At 37.7% G+C, this 21,728-nt stretch overlaps 1 protein-coding gene across 1 annotated transcript in view; it reads left to right on the top strand.

Moving 5' to 3' along the window:
• Nucleotides 1-2,899: 2,899 nt before the first annotated feature.
• Nucleotides 2,900-21,728, top strand: part of LOC123383019 — a 28,108-nt gene continuing 9,279 nt past the window's right edge. The window contains exons 1-3 of the mRNA XM_045049571.1: nt 2,900-3,428; nt 3,604-3,706; nt 5,070-5,095. Of these exons, the coding sequence (XP_044905506.1) occupies nt 2,995-3,428; nt 3,604-3,706; nt 5,070-5,095 (563 nt within the window). The 5' untranslated portion in view covers nt 2,900-2,994. The remainder of the gene's footprint in view (nt 3,429-3,603; nt 3,707-5,069; nt 5,096-21,728) is intronic.

Here is a 21,728-nt window from a genome sequence, read left to right as displayed (position 1 = left end):
GTATGGTTAGAATCTAGGTGGACATAATTATCAAATACAAAAGAGGCAGGGGAAGATACTGAGAGCTAACTGGACAGACAAACCAAGAATAATCAAGTAAAACAAAAACTTGCATGGATTCTAAAAGTTCAGGTAACGACAGAAAGTTGAGGTGGCACAAGACAGAATGCTAGAAATTGGCCTTAGGCATTCTTCAATATATTTTTCTTGCATTTCTATTTCCCAGTCAAAACTATGAATATATAACTCTTAAACTTGATAACACACCATTTTCTCTCTCCTTTCTCTCAAAGCGTCAGAATTGTTTTGGAGTCGTGTTACTTTTCGGGTTCAGATCTTCAAGTGTGCATATTCTTCTTTCAGGGTCACAACGTTCTCCTCAGGGCTTTGAGATTCGGATACAATTTACAGTTCATACCCTTTTTCAACTGCGACATTTTCGTGTTTAAATCCAGGAAGGTTCTGGCCAGCTGGTGGTTTTGGAAATGCATTTCCAGCTAAAAGTTAGAAAAAGAATAAGGATTTTTATTAGCCTGAGATAACGGATCAAATGAAACTGCTTTCTGCACAGGAAAAATAAGGACTTTGTAGGAAAGGAAAATAAGATATCAAGAAAGATGTATTTCTCATCTTATTCTCCATTTCTGACTGTTTGGCCTGGCTATAAAACTGACTTTCTATGCGACAAGGTAAAATCCAGATATACAAATAGCTTTTGAAATGGCCTTGAAATGAAAACAAAAATAGCTGATGCACAAAGCTGTCCATATGAAAAATTCCTGTGCACGGACGGCTGTTTTCAAGCAATGGCGTGTGATCTGCAATGAAATCATTTATCTTTATGAGCTTTCTGAGCCACAGGATAGCTGCCCAGGGCCACCTGAGCTCTCAGGACCTGGGCCCATTTACTTGGGTACTTGTCATTTCAAGTTTTTAGGATTTTAAATGGTCACCCTGCTGAGCAAAACCATTTAACGACACCTTAGAGGCACATGTGCAGTTATATGTACTTATATAATCTAACAATTTTCACTCTAGAGTGAAATCTGTTATACAGCAAGACTGATTTATACCCTCCTCCAGTGGGGGTTTATGAAGGTCCTCATGTATTAAAAAATAAATCTCTAGGGCAGTTTACCTATAAGACTGCCCAACAAAGCTTAGTCCAACATAATCTTTATTTTGTGGTTGAAAACTAATAATTAAATGTTTGCAAATTTCTTCAATTAGGGCCTTGTTTAATACAGGAGGACCCTGTTCTCGGCTTAAAACCCTCAGCAACTCACCAACAGAACCACCCCAGGACAAACCAGCGTGTTCCATTAGTAAAAAGCAAATACTGGTCTCCCTCACCCCAATTTGCAAAGTAAAATCATTGGATAAAAATTTTTTTCAGTTTCCTTTGCCATGGTTTTTTGTTTGTTTTTTTTTTATTCTTCAGCACCTGGAACCACTTTTCTGATAGCGAGAGAATTCACAAAGGACAAAGTAAATGAACATACAGCACGCTAAGAGTAACACAGTGAGCCACACAGAAAGCCCCTGCCCCTTGTCTCCAGGGAGCCTCAGTTCTCCAGTACCGCACAGGTGCTCTCCAGTCCTGCCCTAGTCTTCTAGCTTCATTTCCCGCACTTGTCTCCACACCAGCCCCCACTGCAGCTGGTCAGAAGTGCACCTTATGCACATACATAATTTGCCTACAATTTTAGGTATATGGAACTCCCAAAATTCAGAGCCTAGAAATCAATGCATCCTAAGAAGACCAAACAACAAATAATAGCATAACTGACAAATAGCAACACGTCTCTAAATTAACTGAACCTGTTCACCATTGTTCCTTACACAAATACCACCCTAACACATGACACATGGACATATACATATGGTTGTGTGTGGATTCCTACAGAAATCTGGTAACAGCCTTTTATCAGAAACTGCTTCTTCTAGTGGTGATGGTGTTAAGGTAAAGCAACCAGACCCTTTTGCCTCTTCCTCATGACCAGTCATACACCTTGGTGAAATGGTTGATCAAGATGTTGACCATGGTCTAGAACCCAAGAACAGAATATCTGTGTATGTGTGAAAATTGCTGGCTTCTTTCTGGGAAAAAAAAAAAAAAAAAAAAAAAAAAACCTTGATCTTTCATACCTGTGTATTTGTCATTCTGAGTTTTGTTTTTGTTTTCTTGGTACCGTTTCCAAGGTCTATAATAATAATTATGATAATAAAGAGGCGCCTGGGTGGCTCAGTAGGTTGAGCGTCAGACTTAGGCTTAGGTCATGATCTCGCAGTTCGTGAGTTCGAGCCCTGCGACGGGCTCTGTGCTGACAGCTCAGAGCCTGGAGCCTGCTTCCGATTCTGTGCCTCCCTCTATCCTCCCCTTTCCCGCTCTTACTCTCTCTGTGTCTCTCAAAAAATGAATAAACGTTAAAAAAATTTTTTTTAAATAATAATTATCATAATAGCTGCTGAATAGTGCCTATGTTCTAGATGCTTATATAACATTATCTCATATAATCCTAATGGCAGTCCCATGAGGTTATTATCTCTATTTTATATACAAGTAAACTGAAACCCAGTTGCTCATTACCATTCCTGAAGACCTAGACCCAGTAGGAACTAGAAGAGCATGTAAATGTTAACGCTGGGATTTGAACCCTCATCTGTTTGGAATTTTATTCTCCACTTCCTCCCCACCCCCACAGGGAGCTTTCCATATGGCAGAAAAATATAGAACAAGTTGGAGAGGTTGGTCACTGGGGTCTTGGGTGTGTCTCTAGTAGACTCCGCCCCGGGCAGGTGCCATCACCCCGGGTCCCGAAGGCCCTCCTCGCTCCAGGCTGCCGCTGGGAGGTGGGTGCGTGAGCACCGAGTCGGGACGGGAGCCTGGGGCCGGCGCCAGAAGACCGACGGCCAGTGTCCAGCTCGACCTCGCCGCGCGCTCTCATCTCTTCCTCTCCGGGAAAAGCTCCCCGCGGCCTCTCAAGTCCTCAAATGGACCACAAGGCTCTGGTGCCCGAGGGGAGGAGGAAGGCGACGGTGTCCCCGAGAGCCGGTCGCCGACGCGCGCTCTCACCAGCTCGGCTCGCAGCCCGGGCAGGGCGCTCTAGACGCTCGGGTCTCTGCTCCTCCTGCGCCTCCGCTTCCGCCTCCGCCGGGGGGCGCCGGGAGCCTCCTCGCGGCACAGCCAGCTGGAAGGCGCCCGCCAGCCGCCGCCTGAGGTCTTCCGGCAGCCGGCATGGGGGCGACGGGGGCCTCCTCCTGGCCGTCCGTGCGCTTACTGCCCCCGGGGGAGCCGCGCGTCGGGCAAGGGCCTCGGGGCCAAAGCCCAACACTGACTGGGACTCCGTGGGGTCCCCGGGAAGTCGCTTCTCTGCGGCTGCCGGAGTCCCCGGGGCCCATTCCAGAGGCGGCGGGGCCCATTCCAGGCATGTATTGCTAACCGTTGGTTTGCAAGTGCGAGAATTAGGGCGGGTGAGGGCGGGGACGGGGGTAACTAACAGAACCGACGGGACCGCTGGCAAGTGGGACGCCGCTGTCGCTCAGCCCCTCGGGGGCGCTTCCTTTCTCCCAGACTCATCTCTGGCCTTCCTCCCATTTTAGCGGCAGTCGGAGGAGGTGGTTCCCCGTAACTCCGCGAAGAGGTTGCAACTGGATCACTTCTTGCTCCTTGGAGTGTCTAAGAGGAAGACTTGTATCTCTCCAGGTAGGTGGAAGTTGAGGTGCAGACGGAAGGTTTGGGACCAAACGTAGAATATCTTGCCACAAAGGCTGCCCCAGTTGCCTTGATTACTGAATACTCCATTCCTGTAAAATATGTTTTTCTGACTTTTCTCCTGTCGGTTAGGCACTGTGGCCTGGTGTTGGGGGTTTAAAGTCTAATTAGGCCCGTAACCTCTCCACAGGTGTTGCTCACAGTCTGGGAAGTTGTCTCTCCGAGTTAGTAAGAATAGCCTTTCCACGTGCCCAACAGCGCAGAAAGCACTTGATATTCAGAAACTCTGTGCTCCTTTTTATATTTGACTTTCTGCCGCTTTCACGAAATTTATGAAGGGGCTGAAATGAACCATGAAAATTCCTCTTACCCCAACATGTGTTGTCTCATAGTTCCCAATTCAGTGTAATCATGTGCTAGTATGACTTGTATGTCCTCTTTCAATGAGCGTAATCAACTGCCTCATTTTGATCTAATGGAGAATTTCTAAAAAGGAACAATCAAAACCTTTGTGTTTTCACGAACACAGTCCCCCCACTCCCCTGCAAAAAATGTGGCAGAGATGTTCATACAGTACTCTTAATCTTACTCATTTGTTCAGTAAAGATCTACAAGTCCCCTGTAACGATCTAGGTTCGTGGTAGGCATTGAAGGCAATAAGAACTATTTTTTATTAGTGCTTACGATGTGCCAGGCACTTCTCATGTACTCATTTGTTCTTCACAACAGTCCTGTGAGGGAGGTACTGTTAGTTTCTGCATTTTACAGATGAGGCATCTAAGGCAGAGGTTAAGCTGTGTGCCAAAGATCGCAATGCTGGTTAAATGGTCTAGTGGGGATTTGCACCTAGGAAGGCTGCTTTGTGCTGTAAACCACTGGACCACACCTAGGTATGCACACTGCCTCCTCAAGAGGGAAAAGTAGTTGCTCAATTTATATGTTGCATGTGGTTTTCAAACTCCCTATGCTCATAAAATTCAGCTCTACTAAAATGGTTTAAGGCTTTGACTAGATAAGGAGGAATTCAGATTACCAAATTAGCCTCTGCGGCTAATTTGCCAAATTCAACATCTTAACAATAGTTTACAATCTAAGCACAAATACCTATCATTGTATGTTGTTTCATAAAGATTCTCTAGAAATATTCGACGATGGGTTCTAGTGATGGGGATTGTGAAAATCCTTAAGGTCTGTGAGGAACCGACAGAGTATATAAATTTAGGGTATTTTTGTTTGGTGGGTTTTTTGTTTGTTATGGTGATAGGAAGTGGGGCTTGAAAATAAGCACTGGTCAAGGTACAGTATAAATGTTTAAAATGAGTTTTCTGCCATGATTTTTCACTTCTGTTTCCAGATCATTTACTTCAACAAGAACTTCAGGTAAGTTTGGCTTACTTCAACAGCAAACGGGGCCTATTTGTTCAGTGTTAAGTATTGTACCATGAATAAGACACAGATTTTACCCTCCAGAAGGTAAAACCTGGAGGAGCAAATTCATTTATTAATTCTGCAATATTTAATCAATGTCTTATTATATACCAGGCATTATACAAGGTGCTCAGGCTGGAAAGGTAAACCAGAAAGACAAAATGGTATTTTAAAATAGACTGGAGTTATCAAAAATTAATAATTTCCTTCCATAGATTGATTTTTTCAGCTACAGTGTATCTTGAATTTTACAATTTTTTTGGTAGAAGTGAATTGAAGCATTGGTGAATTAGAGTGACTATAACATGTAGAGACATTTTAGTTAGGAAATGTAGTTATCCGTTGCTGTATTACAAATCACCCCCAAATTTATTGGCTTGAAACAACAATAAATGTTTATTATCTCTCACATTTTCTGTGAGAAGAATTTGAAAAAAGCTAAGGTTATGATCTGAGACTTTCATAGCATGGTAGTCAAATGTCACCAAAACTGTGGTCATTTGAAGCTGGATGTGATTGGGGTTGGTGGATGATCTATGTGGAAGATGTATCACTCACATGGCAGGCATTGGCGCTGATGGTGAGCAGGTGACCTCATTCCTCTCCTTGGGAACCCTTTCCCAGAACTGCTTGAGTGTCCTCATACTATGGTGCCCACCCTCCCTTAGAACAAGACAGAGAGATCAAGAATAAGCCAGATAGAAGCTCTTTGTTTCCTGAACTACATTTTTATGACTAGTCTTAGAAGTTACACATATTCACTTCCACCACTGTTCATTCTGTTTATTAGAATAAAGTCTTTAAGTCTGGACTACATTCAAATGGAGGGAAATTAGGCTCCACCTTTTCAAGTCTCAAAAACTTTGCAGATATATTTTTAATTTTCCATGGGAAAAATATATGCAAACGATTCAAATGACTGCTGACTTCCTGTTAGAAAAATTGAAAGCTAGAAGATATTAAGACAATATTTTTTAGATTTAGAAAGGAAAAATTTGGGCTACCTGGGTGACTCGGTTGAGCATCCAACTACTGATTTCAGCTCAGGTCATGATCCCAGGGTCATGGGATCGAGCCCTGTCTTGGGCTTAATGCTGAGTGTGGAGCCTGCTTAAGATTCTCTCTCTCTCTCTCTCTCTCTCTCTCTCTCTCTCTCTCTCTCTCTCCCCTCCCTCCCCCTCCCTCCCCCTCCCTCCCCCTCCCTCCCCCTCCCTCCCCCTCCCTCCCCCTCCCTCCCCCTCCCTCCCCCTCTCTCCCCCTCCCTCCCTCCCTCTCCCCTCCCCCTCCCTCTCTCTCTCTCCCTTCACCCCCCCCGCCCCTCTCCCCTGCTCATGCTCTCTCTCTCTCTCTCTCAAAAAGAAGGGGCGCCTGGGTGACTCAGTTGATTAAGCATCCGACTTCGGCTCAGGTCATGATCTTGCAGTTTGTGAGTTCGAGCCCCCCATTGGGCTCTGTGCTGTACAGCTCAGAACCTGGAGCCTGGTTCCAATTCTGTGTCTCCCTCTCTCTACCCCTCCCCTGTTCATGCTCTGTCTCTTAATAATAAATAAATGTTAAAAAAAATTTTTAAAGAAAAAAGGATTAAAAAGAAAAAAGATTTAACAGATATTTTTATATCCAGCAAAAATATCCTTCAAAGGCAAAATAAACATGTTTTGATGTAGCAGAAAACTAAGAAAATTTCTTACCAGTCTAACTGAAGGAAACACCCCAGGCTGAAGTAAAATGATAGGAGAGGAAAACTTAGACCTTTACAAAGGAATGAGGAGCATAAGAAATTATAAATGTCTGTGTATATATATAAATGACTTTCATTCCTGTTTTTCAAAAAATATATGACTTTACACCCAACGTGGGGCTCAGACTTATGACCCCAAGATCAAGGGTCACATGTTCCATCAATGGAGCTAGCCAGCCAAATTATGAAAACAGCCCATGTCCATCAATTGCTGAATGGATAAAGAAGTTGTGAGATATATAGATAGATATTAGATATAGATATAGATATTATGGATATAGATATTATGGATATAGATCTCTCTATATATGTATATGTATGTGTGTCTATATATGTATGTATATATGTATCTATATACATATATATACACACACACATATACATATATATACATATGTGTGTGTGTATATATATGTATATAGATACATATATACATACATATATATACAATGGAATATTACTCAGCCATAAAAAAGAATGAAATCTTACCATTTGCAATGAAATAGACAGAGCTAGAGAGAACTAAGTGAAATAAGTCAGTGAGAGAAAGACAAATACCATATGATTTCACTCATATGTGGAATTTAAGAAACAAAACAATGGGCAAGGGGAAAACAAGAGGGAAGGGGGCAAACAAAGAAATAGGCTCTTAATTATAAAGAACAAACTGATGGTTACCTCTTGAGGATAAATGGAGCTATGTATTTTATGTGAAGTGGTATGGTATTGATCCTATGTGCACTGTAAAACATTAAGAGCATATATTTTATAGTCTAGAGCAACCACCAAACAATAGTGCAAAGAGTTACAGCTAAAATACTGATAGAATGGGTATCTGTGTAGAAAATTTTAAAAGATCAACAGAAAAACTTCTGGAACTAAGAAGCAATTACATCAAGTTGTCAGGATACAAGTAGAATATACAAAAGTTAATCACTTTCCTATATACCAGCAATGAACAAGTGGAATTTGAAATGTAAAGCACACATTACCACTTACATTAGCACCAAAAAAAAAAAAAAAAAAAAGAGAGAGAGAGAGAGAGAAATACTTAGGTATAAATCTAACAAAATATGTACAAGATCTATATCAGAAAAACTACAAAACTGAAAAAATGAAACTTAGCTAAATAAATGGAGAGATATTCCATGTTCCTGGACAGGAATACTCAATATTGACAAGATGCCAGTTCCTCAAACTTTATCTATAGATTCAATGCAATACCAAACAAAATCTCAGCAAATTATTTTGTGCATTCCAACAAACTGGTTCTAAGTTTATACAGAATTTCAGAATACCCAGAATAGCCAACATAATATTAAAGGAGAAGAGCATAATTTGAAGACTTATACTACCTGACTATAAGACTTAATATAAAGCTACAGTAATCAAAAGAGGGTGGTATTGACAAAAGAATGGACATATAGGTCAGTGGGGCAGAACAGAGAGCCCATAAATACATCCACATAAATACAGGCAGCTGATCTTTGACAAAAGAGGAAAGACAACACAATGGAGAAAATGCAGCCTTTTCAATAAATAGTCCTGGAACAACTGGTCATCCATATGCCAAAAAGAAGGAAAAAAAAGAATCTAGACCTAGACTTACAACCTTCACAAAAATTAATTCAAAATGAATCATAGTCCTAAATGTAAAATGCAAACTATACTACTTTTAGAAGATAAAAGAAAATTTAGATGGCTTTGGATATAGTGATGACTTTTTAGATATAATATCAAAGGCACAACCCATAAAAGAAATACTAACCTGAACTTCATTAAAATTAAAGAAACTTCTGCTTTGTGAAACGCACTATCAAGAAAATGAGAAGACAAGACACAGACTGGGAGAAAATATTTGCAAAATATGTATCTGATAAAAGTCTGTGATCCAAAATATGCAAATCACTCTTAAAATTCAACAATAAGAAAATAACCCAGTTAAAAAGTGGGTAAAAGACCTGGGCACCTCATCAAAGATACACAGAAAACAAGCATATAAGAAGATGCTCATTGCATGTCATTATGGAATTGCAAATTAAAACAGAATTGAGATATCAATATCCACTGATTAGAATGGCCAAAATCAAAAACACTGACAACACCAAATGCTGGCAAGCATGTGGTACAATAGGCACCTTCATTCATTGATGCTGGGAATGCAAAATGGTAAAGCCACTTTGGAAAATAGTTTGGCAATTTCCTACAAAACTGAGTGTACTCTTACCAAATAATCCACCAATAATGCTCCTTAGTATTTGTATGAAGAAGTTAAAAATACATCCACACAAAAACCTGAACATAAATGTTTTTAGCAGCTTTCTTCATAATTGCCAATATTTGCGAACAGCCAAGATATCATATAGTAGGTAGATGGACAAATTGTGGTACACTCAGGTAATGGAATATTATTCAGCTAAAAAGAAATGAGCTATCAAGCCATGAAAAGACATAGAGGAACCTTAAATCCATATTGCTAATTGAAAGAACCCAATCTGAAAAGGGTGTATACTGTATAATTCCAATTCTATAACATTCTGGAAAAGGCAAAATTATGGAGACACTAAACAGATCAGTGGTTGCAGGAGTTGGAGGGGGAGGGATGACTAGGCAGAGCATATTGACTTTTAGGGCAGTGAAACTATTCTGTATGATACTTCAATGGTGGATGCGTGTCATTATACCTTTGTCAAAATTCATAGAATGTATAACATCAAGAGTGAACCCTAATGTAAACTATGGGTTTTGGGTGATAATGATGTGTCAGTATAAGTTCATCAGTTGTAACAAATGTACCATTTTGGTGAAAGATGTTGATAGTGGGGAGTTTATGTAGCTGGAGAGAGGCAGGAGTACTGGAGACTCTTTGTACTTTTGGCTTAATTTGTGAATCTAAAACTGCTCTAAAAATAAAGTCTGTTTTTTTAAGCCATTAGGTAAACTAAAACGGTTTTCTAAAAACATTAAATTAATCCAAAATGAGGTAGGAAATGGGTTACAGAGAATCAAAACAGAAAGGGAACAAACATAAAACAAGTAAAATGATCTAAATTAGATCATATCAAAAATTACATTAAATATTAATGTACTAAATATTCCAACTAAAAGGTAGAGATGACAAAAGCAAGAAACAAATATATTCTTCCTAAAAGAGATGCAGTTTGTTTTTAATTACTTTTTTTACAGGGGAGATGCACTTTAGATACAAAGATACAACTTCTGTGTCTTGTAAAGATAGAGTAACATGAACTAGATTTATCCTCAATTCTGAAACAACCAAGAAACACAAAATATATGATAGAACAGACTTTATGACACTGGATATCAGGCAAAGAAGGACAGTGGTCCCTGAAGGAAGTTTTTGTGAGCATCCTTCTGAGCCTTGCTTACTGATTCCTCTCATCTTTGAGTTTTTTATATTTAGAATGTTTTCATGTTTTCTCCTTGTACCTCTTCTCTTTTCTTTCTCTCCTCACTGCATAGTGACTTCATCCTGTTTTATGGCTTTTATTACTATCTATATGGTATGCCAACATCTCAAACTTTTATCTTTAGGTCAGATCGCTCTTCTAACTCTATCTTTACCCTTGGATTTTCAGCTTAATATATCTCACTCTTAAATCTTGATTCCCCACATCCCTTATATATATTCTAATTTCAGTCCCCCATCCCCATAGAATGGAAATTCAATTCTGTCAGTTACTCAGAATACAAAATTTGGAATCACCCACAATTTACTTCTCCCTCTTTCACCCTACATGCAATTTATCAACATGGCTGTACTTTATGAAAGATCCAAAATCAAAGAGTGTCTAACTGCTACCATTCTAGACTAATCTTCCCACTCCCTGTTATCTAGACTATTGGCATAGGGTCTTACCCTACATCATTGCCCTTTTTTTTCTTCCCTACATTGTTCACCTTGAAGAAGATCATGCCACCTCATTCAAAATCTTCAGTGTGTTCCCATCTTAGAATAAAGTCCAATGTTCTGCCATAGCCTACAAGGTTCTTCCTAATTCACCCCATATGGCATTTCTTCCATTTCTCTGATCTCATCTCCTTCTTCTCTTTCCTTCACTTACTCCACCCCAGCCACCTGGTCTCTATGCTGTTCTCATCTCAGTGCTTTTGAATTTGTTGTTCCTTTTGCCTAGAATTCTCTTTTCCCAGGTATGTGGATGGCTAGTTCCCTTACTGTGTTCAGGTCTGTGCTCAAATATTGCCTCATCAGGGGCGCCTGGGTGGCGCAGTCGGTTAAGCGTCCAACTTCAGCCAGGTCACGATCTCGCGGTCCGTGAGTTCGAGCCCCGCGTCGGGCTCTGGGCTGATGGCTCGGAGCCTGGAGCCTGTTTCCGATTCTGTGTCTCCCTCTCTCTCTCTGCCCCTCCCCCGTTCATGCTCTGTCTCTCTGTCCCAAAAATAAAAATAAACGCTGAAAAAAAAAATTTTAAAAACAAATATTGCCTCATCAGAGAGGCTTTCCCTGATCTAGTGTATATACATGCATCCATTTTCGTCATTCTTTGTGTCTTTATCCTGCTTTTTCTCTCTTAACACACCAACTGTCATATATTTGTTTCCTATTCTATTGTTTATTTTCTCCTAATAGAACATAATCTCCATGAGAACAGATATTTTCTTGTTAACTATATCCCCCATGCCTAAAATGGTACCTACACTTAATAGGCACTACATAAAATTTTGTTAAGTGAATGAAAAAGAGAGAAGGAAAGAGAAAGAAAACAGCAGAATAGTGGGAAAGGAGGAAGGGGAAACAGAAGGAGGAAGGCACTGAGTAGGCTAGCACCTGAAGCAAACATGTGTAAGTTAATGAAATTTTCCACAGTGAGTCCAAAATGGTAAGTCAGGCTTGCTTGAAAAGAGTACAGTATCTTCTAATGAAAAGAAAAAGAACTGGCCTTGAAGCATATTTTATCAGTGTACTTGTATAAAGTGGATCACATGATTCATTGAGAGGTCATGACATCAACTCCAAATGCAACAAGCTGTCAGTCTCTGAACTCAGCAGTCTCAGCCAACTTTCGGAAATCATGTAATATCTGGAATTCTGTGGTCTGTATGTCTCTTTTTCATTTTTGCTTCTTAAGGACAGTTTCTGGATCTTCATCGCCTTTTCGTCCTCTCTAGAAACTAGCACAATGTTAGCATAAAAGATACACGTAAATATTGGTTAAACTGATCGATACAGCAGGGGCAATGAACATTCATAGAGCATTTCTTAAGCATTAGATAGATGTGGACACAGATACAAGTACAGATGCAGATATATATGTGTATACACACACACACACACACACACACACACACAAATATAGATGTAGCATACAGATGCCCTACAGATATGGCACAGATATAGATAGGTATACAATTCATTTAATCACAAAAATTCTGTGTTAGATTGTTTTGTTTGTTTTGTTTTGTTTTGTTTTCAGATGGAAACCTGAGGTTCAAAGAAAGTAAGAAACTTGCCGAAGGTCGCATAGTAGGCAGGGAAACAGCTGAGGTAGGATTTGACTCCAGGTCCAGGTGGCTCCAAGGGTTATGCTCTTTCCCTTATACCACATCAAGCCTTAAAACTCAGCTAAAGGAGGTTGAAAGTTAAATTTTGTTTATTCCTATTACCTAGACCAATCTTCCTTAGCTTCCTTCCTAATTCATGCAGAACAGCAGCCAAACAAAAGCCTGAAACTCCTTACACAAAAGCCCAATTGTCTCTCTGCACCTTCTTACATAAATTCATCATTTAATATCTACCTTTGTTGCAACTCATTTCTTATCTTTTTTTCCTGCCTGTCCTGTTCACCTTTCCCTAGGAAACCTAGTCCCCAGTTCTTTTATGTGTTCTTTTTTTTTTTTTAATTTTTTTTTAACGTTGATTTATTTTTGAGACAGAGAGAGACAGAGCATGAACGGGGGAGGGTCAGAGAGAGGGAAACACAGAATCCGAAACAGGCTCCAGGCTCTGAGCTGTCAGCACAGAGCCCGACACAGGGCTCGAACTCACGGACCGCGAGATCATGACCTGAGCCAAAGTCAGCCGCTCAACCGACTGAGCGAGCCACCCAGGCGCCCCTTTTATGTGTTCTTTAGCTGTGCCTTAGGAACCTTAGATCTAATTCCACTTCTTTGCCTCGTCTTCAACCATCCCTTGACAATTATTCTTTTGAGCAATGGGCCCTGTGTTTTCCAACTGCAAACAGAATGTCTCTGAGTGCTCTGTGCAAAAAGAAAAAAAAAATTTCCCTAGGCATCAGAGAGAGGAAATTTTCCTTATAAGGCTTAAAACAAATACTTGTAATTTTTTCGGTGAACAGTTTAGTGGCTTGAGCCATTTGAAAGTGTTTGGGGAACACAGTCATGTTGTCTTGCGGCTGGCAAAAATTCCTTATTGGTTATGGAATGTCCAAAATGTAGTCATTGTCTTTCTAGGACAGTTTTCTAGAACTCTGAAGTCAAAATGCTGGTTTCAAATCCCAGTTTCACATGTTGCTAGCCACGTGACTTTGTATAAGCTGTCTGGGTTGATTTGTTCACAAGTAAAATGAGAATAATCTTTTCTTTCTCACTTGGTTGCTGAGTAGATTAAAGTACCCAAGAGTGCACTGAACCAAATAGGACCTTTATAAATGTGGTTCTTCCATCTGACATAAGGGATGTGAGTAGGGTTCTTGCCATAGGCACATGTTTCTGAACATTGCATCAATGAACATCACAGTACTATGTGATCTGAAAGATCCAGGAGAATTGGTGTTAGGATTACGAGGGAAACTGAATGAGGTCTGACCTATAACAGTGAAATTGAGTTGGACAATGCCCATTCCAGTGGGTTGGATGACCATTTTAAATTGTCAGTGATCATATAGGACACATTTAATCATGCCCATCGCATCTTCTAACTGTATGGCAAGTTGTGTTACTGTTCAAGATATTCTCTGTCTCATATGGCAGGAAGATCATATTTCTCCACTCCACTGACCTCAAGCTTGGTCACAGGATTTGCTTAACTCAGTAAACTGTGAGCAGAAGGGACATATGCAGTTTCCCAGTGACATCTTTGGTGCCATCACACAATCCACCTTTTCTTTTCCTTCAGTGTCTTAGGGCAGGCAGCTCCTTCATCCTGGGTCCTGAAATGAAGATAGCATCAAGCAGAGTGGAAGCTGGCCTGTCATGAATATATAGCTTGATTGATAAATAAACATATGTAGTAATTCAAGGAGGTTAGGATGTTTGCTTTCTTGAAAGCCCTGGTATCAGTTTCTCTTTTTGATTTATTTCCTTTTCTGAAAGTAGTATGCAAAAGTAAGCATCCAGAAGACTGAGTTTTATCTAGTAAATAGAAGTTTTACTGAATAGTTTCTGTAGAGATGCACAGAAGCTTATTTGCCTCAAACAAGAAAAATCTAGTTCTTGGAAGGTACAAAGCATTTCTAGTATCTGTCCAAATACATTTGCTCTTTTATTAGATGAATTTAAATGACTTATGAAAGTCATGTATGAAATATAGATAACAGTAACTTTTTTATTGACAGAGAATATATTAAAGCTCATATTCAGGATACTGTATAATTTTAGACTGTCAGTTTATAGTCTGAAAAGAATATCACAACTTCATTTCTATAGCAAGTATAAAAAGAGATATGTTTCTTTTAATATAGCATTGGCTGTTTATCTTCTCTTCATGCTCTGTATCTTGAAGACATTTCAATTACAGCCTTTTTCTAAGATTCAACTAAACATGACACCAGAAAATCATAGAAACTAGAAAACTTATGGCACTTTTCTGTAGGGCCTTTTGTGTACTGTGACATTCAAGAGTTTTGAGACATAGAATAAATGTCAAATTTGTCCAAACAGCTTTAATAAATATATTTTAGAATAAGATATACAAGTTAACTATTTTCTTTGGCAATTTCAATTCTAAGACTAGTTATTAGTACTCAAGAAGCAATATCTGCTGGAAAACATTGCTACCTCATTTTAAGATTTAATTTTCTTTTCAGTAAAATCAAAATATTATGGAATCATCATAAACGTTTGTTGAACTGTACTTAGTGCAATGCACCATTCAAAGAATACCCAACCAAGGAAGTATGTTAACAAATGCATTCCTTTTGTAACTGATGACACAACTTGATTGAAATGGTGACAACTGACAGAAATGGTTTTAGTATTGGAGGTAGGCAGCCTTTAAAATGGTCTCTTGGAATGGGATGTGTTTTCTAAGATTAGATTTACAAAAAGAGTGAATTTTATGTCCTTTCTTGCTTGTTCTGAAGAAAGCCAGCTGTTGTACAGTGAGCTGATCTATGGAGAGGCCCATGTAGCAAGGAATAGAGGGAGGCCCCTGGTCAGGAGCCACTGAGAAACTGAAGTCTTCAATCCAGTAGCCATGAGGGACTGAATCTTGGCACAACCATGTGCATGAGCTTGAACGACAATCCTCCCCCAGTCAAGCCTCCAAATGACACTGTAGCTCCACCCAACACCTTGATTGCATCCTTACAAGAGAATACGAAATCCCTGAACACAGAAATTTCAAGATAATAAATATTTATTATTTTAAGCTTGTAAAGTTTAACTTTTTTAATTAAAAACAAACTTTATTGAGATGTGACTGACATGCAAAAAATTGAACATATTTAATGTGTACAACTTGATGAGTTTGGACTTAAGTATACGCTCATGAGACCATCACCACAATCTATGCCATAAACATATCCATCACCTCCAAAAATTTACTCCTTTCCTCTTTTATTATTTGTGATAAGAACACTTAACATATGATCTACTCTCATCAAAATTTTAAGTGTTTGGATTAATTATAGGATTAAGTTTGGATTAAGTAAGTATAGGATTATTAACTATAAGCTTTATGCTGTACAGTGGCATTAAAATCTTGAGGATTTATTCATCTTATATAAAGGAAACTGTGTATGCCATATACCCCATTGCCCACTCCTCTAGCCCCTGAACACCACCATTCTACTCTCTGTTTTTGAGTTTGACTATTTTAGGTTCCTCATAAGTGGTATTATGTAGAATATGTCCTTCTGTCTCCGGTTTATTCCACTTAGCATGATGTCTTCCAGGTTCATCTGTGGTAGGTTCATCTGTGTTGTCACAAATGGCAGGATTTTCTTCTCATGGCTAAATAATATTCCTGTGTGTGTGTGTGTGTACACTATATTTTTTTTTTATCCATCTATCTATTAATGGGCATAAAGGTTGCTACCGTGTCTTGGCTATTGTGAATAATGCTGCAGTGAACATGGGAGTGCAGCTATCACTTTCAGAGCCTGATTTAACTTCCTTTGTGTACATACCCAGAAGCGGGATTGCCAGATCATAATGTAGTTCTATTTTTAATTTTTTGAGGAACCTCCATTACTGTTTTTCTGTAATGGCTATAACAATTTACATACCCACCAACAGTGTACAAGGGTTCCCTTTTTGCAACACTCCTGCCAACACTTGTTATCTTTGTTTTTGTTTTGATAATAGCCATCTTAACATGTGTGAAGTTTTATCTCATTGTGGTTTTGTTTGTATTTCCCTGAGGATTAGTGATGTTGAGCACCTTTTCATATTCTTGTTGATCATTTGAATGTCTTCTTTGAAGAAATGTCTATTCACTTCCTTTGTTTATTTTTTAATTAGGCTATTTTGGCTTTTGCTGTTGAGTTGTATAAGTTCCTTATATTTTTTCAATATTAATCCTCTGTCAGATGTATAGTTTGCAAATATTTTCTCTGATTCCATAGGTTGTCTTTACATAGTGTTGATTGTTTTCTTTGCTGTGCAGAAGCTTTTCAGTTTGATGTAATCCCTTTTGTCTATTTTTGGTTTTCTTGCCAGTGTTTCTGGTGTAATATCCAAGAAATCATTGCCAAGACCAATGTCAAGAAGCTTTGCCCCTATGTTTTCTTCTATGAGTTTTGTGGTTTCAGGTCTAACACTTAAGTCTTTAATCTATTTTGAATTAACTCTTGTGTATGGTGTAAAATAAGGGTCCAATTTTATTCTTTTACATGTAGATACCCAGTTTTCCCAACACCATTTATTGAAGAAACTATCCTTTCTCCATTATGCATTCTTGGCACCCTTGTTGAAGACAAGTTGTTCATTATCTACACGTTTATTTATAAGCTATCTGTTCCATCAATCTATATGTCTGTTTTTATATCAGTACCATACTGTTTTGATTATGTAGCTTTATAATATGTTTTGATATCAGGAAGTATGCCTCCAGCTTTGTTGTTCTTGCTCAAAATTGCTTTCGCTATTTTGGGTCTGTTGTGATTTAACATGAATGTTAGGATTTTTTTTCTTTTTCTCTAAAAAATGCTGTTGAGATTTTTTTTAATTCTAGTTAGTTAACATACATATAATATTCGTTTCAAGTGTACAATATAGTGACTTCAGCACTTCCATAAAACACCTTGTGCTCTTCACACGGCAAGTGCTCTCCTTAATCCCCATCACCTATCTTAGCCATCCCCCACCCAGCTTCCTTCTGGTAATCATCAGTTTGTTCTCTATAGTTGAGAGTCTGTTTTTTGGTTTGCCTCCCTCTCTTCCCCCCCCCCTTTGTTTTGTTTCTTAAACTCCACATATGAGTGAAATAATACGTAATTTGTTTTTCTCTGACTTATTTCGCTTAGCATAATGCTTTCTAGCTCTATCCATGTTGTTGCAAATGGCAAGATTTCATTCTTTTTTATGACTGAATAATATTCCATTATATATACATACATACCACATCTTCTTTATCCATGCATCAGTTGATGGACATTTGGGCTCTGTCCACAATTTGGCTATGGTAGATAATACTGCTATAAACATCAGGATGCATGTATCCCTTTGAATTAGCATTTTTGTATTCTTTTGGTGAATACCTAAGAGTGCAATTGCCAGATGGTAAATTAGTTCTATTTTTAACTTTTTGAGGAAACTCTGTACTGTTTTTCCAGAGCAGCTGTACCAGTTTGCATTCCACCAACAGTACAAGAGGATTCCCTTTCTCCACATCCTCACTAGCACTTATTATTTCTTGTATCGTTGATTTTATACATTCTGACAGGTATGAAGTGATATCTCATTGTAGTTTTGATTTGTATTTGCCTGATGATGAGTGATGTTGATCATCTTTTCATGTGTCTATTAGCCATCTCTGTGTCTTCTTTAGAAAAATGTCTATTCATGCCCACTTTTAATTGCATTATTTGTTTTTTGAGTGTTGAGTTTTATAAGTTCTTTATGTAGTTTGGATACTAACTTTATTGGATATGTCATTTGCAAATATCTTCTCTCCTTCCATAGACTGCCTTTTAGTTTTATTTATTGTCTCTTTTGCTGTGCAGAAGCTTTTTACCTTAATGAGGTCCCAATAGTTTATTTTTGCTTTTGTTTCCCTTGCCTCCAGAGAGGCACCTAGAAAGAAGCTGCTACAACCAATGTCAAAGAGTTTACTGCCTGTGTTCTCCTCTAAGATTTTTGTGGTTTGAATTGAAGTCTCACACTTAGGTCTCTCAACTATTTTGAATTTATTTTTGTGTGTGGTATAAGAAAGTGGTCCGATTTCATTCTTTTGCATGTTGCTTGCTTTCTAGTTTTCCCAAAACTGTTTGTTGAAGAGGCTATTTTTTTCCCATTAGAGACTCTTGCTTGCTTTGCTGAAGATTAATTGACCATATACTTGTGGGTGCTATTGGGACTTTGATAAAGATTGCATTGAGTCTATACATCATTTTAGGTTATATGGACTTTTTTAGCATACTGATTCTTCCAGTCCATAAACAAAGAATGTCTTCCCATTTATGTCTGTGTTCTTTAATATTTTCATCAGTGTTTTATACTTTTCAGTATACAGATATTTTACCTCCTTCATTTAGTTTATTGCTAAGTATTTTTTTATGCTATTGTAAATGGGAGTGTCTTCCAAATTTCTTTTTCAGATAGATCACTGTTACTGTATAGAAATGCAACTGATCTTTGTATGTTGATTTTGTATCCTGAAACTTTGCTGAATTCATTTATTAATTCAAGTAGTATTTTGTGTGTTTGTGGAGTCTTTAGAGTTTTCTACATATAAGGTCATGTCATATGCAAACAGATAATTTTACTTGTTCCTTTCCAGTTTGGATAATTTTCTTTCTTTTTCTCACCTAGTATCTCTGGCTAGGACTTCCAGTATGATGTTGAATAGAAGTGGTGAGAGTGGGCATCCCTGCCCTGTTCCATATTCTATAGGGAAGTGATCAGCTTTTCACCACTGAGTATCATGTTAGCTGTGGGCTTTTATATATGGCCTTTATTATGTTTAGGAAAGTTCTTCCTATACTTGATTTGTTGAGAGCTTTTATCATGGAAAGGTTTTAAATTTTGTCAGGTTTTATCTGTATCTATTGAAATGGTCGTGTAATTTTTATGCTTCATTCTATCAATGTGGTATACCATATTGATTGATTTGCATATATTGAACCATCCATGCTTCCCAGGGGTAAATCTGCTTGGCCATGGTATATAATCCTTTTAGTTTGCTCTTTAATTCCCCTTGCTAATATTGTGTTGAGGATTTTTGTATCCAGGTTCATCAGAGATATTCGTCTACAATTTTCTTTTTACGTGGTATCTTTGTCTTGGTTTGACATCAGTGTGATTCTGACCTCATAAAATGAGTTTGGAAGTGTTCCTTTCTATATTTTGTAAGAGTTTAAGAAGGATTGGTATTCTTTAAACATTTAATAGAATTCATCTGTAAAGCCATAAGATCCTGGGCTTTTCTTTGTTGGGAGGATTTTGATGACTAATTCAATCTCCGTATTTATTATTGGTCTGTTTGGGTTTTCTATTTCTTCTTGATTCAGTCTTGGCAGGTTGTATGTTTCTAGGAATATATCTATTTCTCCTAGGTTGTCCAATTTTATGGCATATAATTCATATTTGCTTATGATCTTTTTTTATATCTGTGGTATTGGTTATGCAGTTTCTTCTTCCATTTCTGGTTAATTTATTTGAGTCTTCTCTAATTTTTTCTCATTCTAGCTAAGGATGTGTTGAATTTATCTTTTAAAGAAAGTAAATCTTAGTTTTGTTGATTTTTTTTTTCTATTCTCTTTCATTTTTCTGCTTTAATCCTTAATATTTCCTTCTTTATGTTAAATTTGGGCTTGATTTGTTCTTTTTTTAGTTTGTAAGGGTAAAAATTTAGGTTATTTCAATCTTCTTTTTTAAGCTAGGCATTTATCACTATCAGATTCCTTCTTAGAACTTATTTTGCTACATTTCCCAAGTTTGTATATGTTGTGTTGAGATATTTTCTCATTTCCTTTTTGATTTCTTCTTTGACCCGTTGGATATTCAATAATATGTTAATTTATATGTGTTTCTGAGTTTTTCCATTTTCATATTGTTTTTTAATTCTAGTTTCAATCCATTTTGGTCATAAAAGATGCTTGGAATTATTTCAGTATTCTTAAATTTGTTAAGTCTTGTCTTATAATCTAGCATGTGATCTATTCTAAAGAATGTTCCATGTGAGCTTAAGAAGAATATATATTTAGAATGTTTCCTCTATATCAGTGAGGTCCATTTGGTTTGTTTTGTTCAGTTCTATTGCTATTGTTATATTCCTGTCTATTTCTCCCTTCAGATATGTCAGTATTTGCTTTAAGTATTTAGGTGCTCTAATGTTAGATTTATACATATCTGTAAGTGTTACATGTTCCTTTTGAACTGACTCTTTTATCATTGACTGATGACCTCTTTGTCTTTTGTGACAGGTTTTGACTTAAAGTCTATTTTATCTGATATAAGTATAACCATTCCTGCTCTATTTTGGTTATCCTTTGTATGGAATATCTTTTTCCATCCCTATACTTTCAGCATATGTGTTCTTAAACCTAGAGTGAGTCTTGTAGACTTCATATAATTGAATCTTTTTTTCATCCCTTCAGCCATTATTTATCTTTTGATTGGTGACATAGAAAGTAATTATTGATTGGTAAGAACTTACTATTGTGATTTTATTTATTGTTTTTTGTCTGTTTTGTAGTTCTTTTGTTCTCTTTCCCTCTTGCTGTCTTCTTTTGTGATGTGATTATTTTTATTGTGCTATACTTTGATTTTTTTTCTCATGTTTTTTACATCTATATAGGTTTTTTTATTTGTGGTTATCATAAGGCTTGCAAAAAACTTTTGGTTGTTATAACAGTCTATCTTAAGCTGATAACAACTTCAATTGTATACAAAAAGTCCTACACTTTATTCCCAACCTATGTATGTTATTGATGTCATAATTTACTTTTTGTATTGTGTATCTATTAACAAATTGTTTGTGCTTATAGTTGTTAATATTTTGGTATTTTAACTCTTACATTAATGTTAAAAGTGATTTACACACCACTATTACATTATTCTCTGTTTGCCTATATATTTACCAGTACAATTTATAATTCATAAGGTTTCATGTTGTTGTTTAACAACCTTGTTTCAACTTGAAGAACTCATTTTATTACCTCTTCCAAGGCAAGTCTTGTGGTGATGAACCTGTTCAGTTTTTGTTTGCCTAGGAAAGTTTTTACCACTCCTTTAGTTTTAAAAGAGAGTTTTGTTGGATATAACAATTCATTTCTTTCAGCATTTTGAATGTATCATTCCATTTTTTCCTGGCCTGCAAGGTTTCTGCTGAGAAATCTACTTATAGTCTTATGGGGATTCCTTTGTATGTGACTAGTAATTTTCCCCTGGCTGCTTTCAAAATTCTCTTTGTCTTTGGGCTAGTATCCAAAATCTATAAAGAGCTCACCAAACTCCACACCC

Source organism: Felis catus, chromosome F2, assembly GCF_018350175.1.
Source record: "Felis catus isolate Fca126 chromosome F2, F.catus_Fca126_mat1.0, whole genome shotgun sequence".
Taxonomy (NCBI): Eukaryota; Metazoa; Chordata; class Mammalia; order Carnivora; family Felidae; genus Felis; species Felis catus.
The sequence above is the reverse complement of the archived record's forward strand: the minus strand, read 5'-3'. Positions and strand labels throughout refer to the sequence as shown.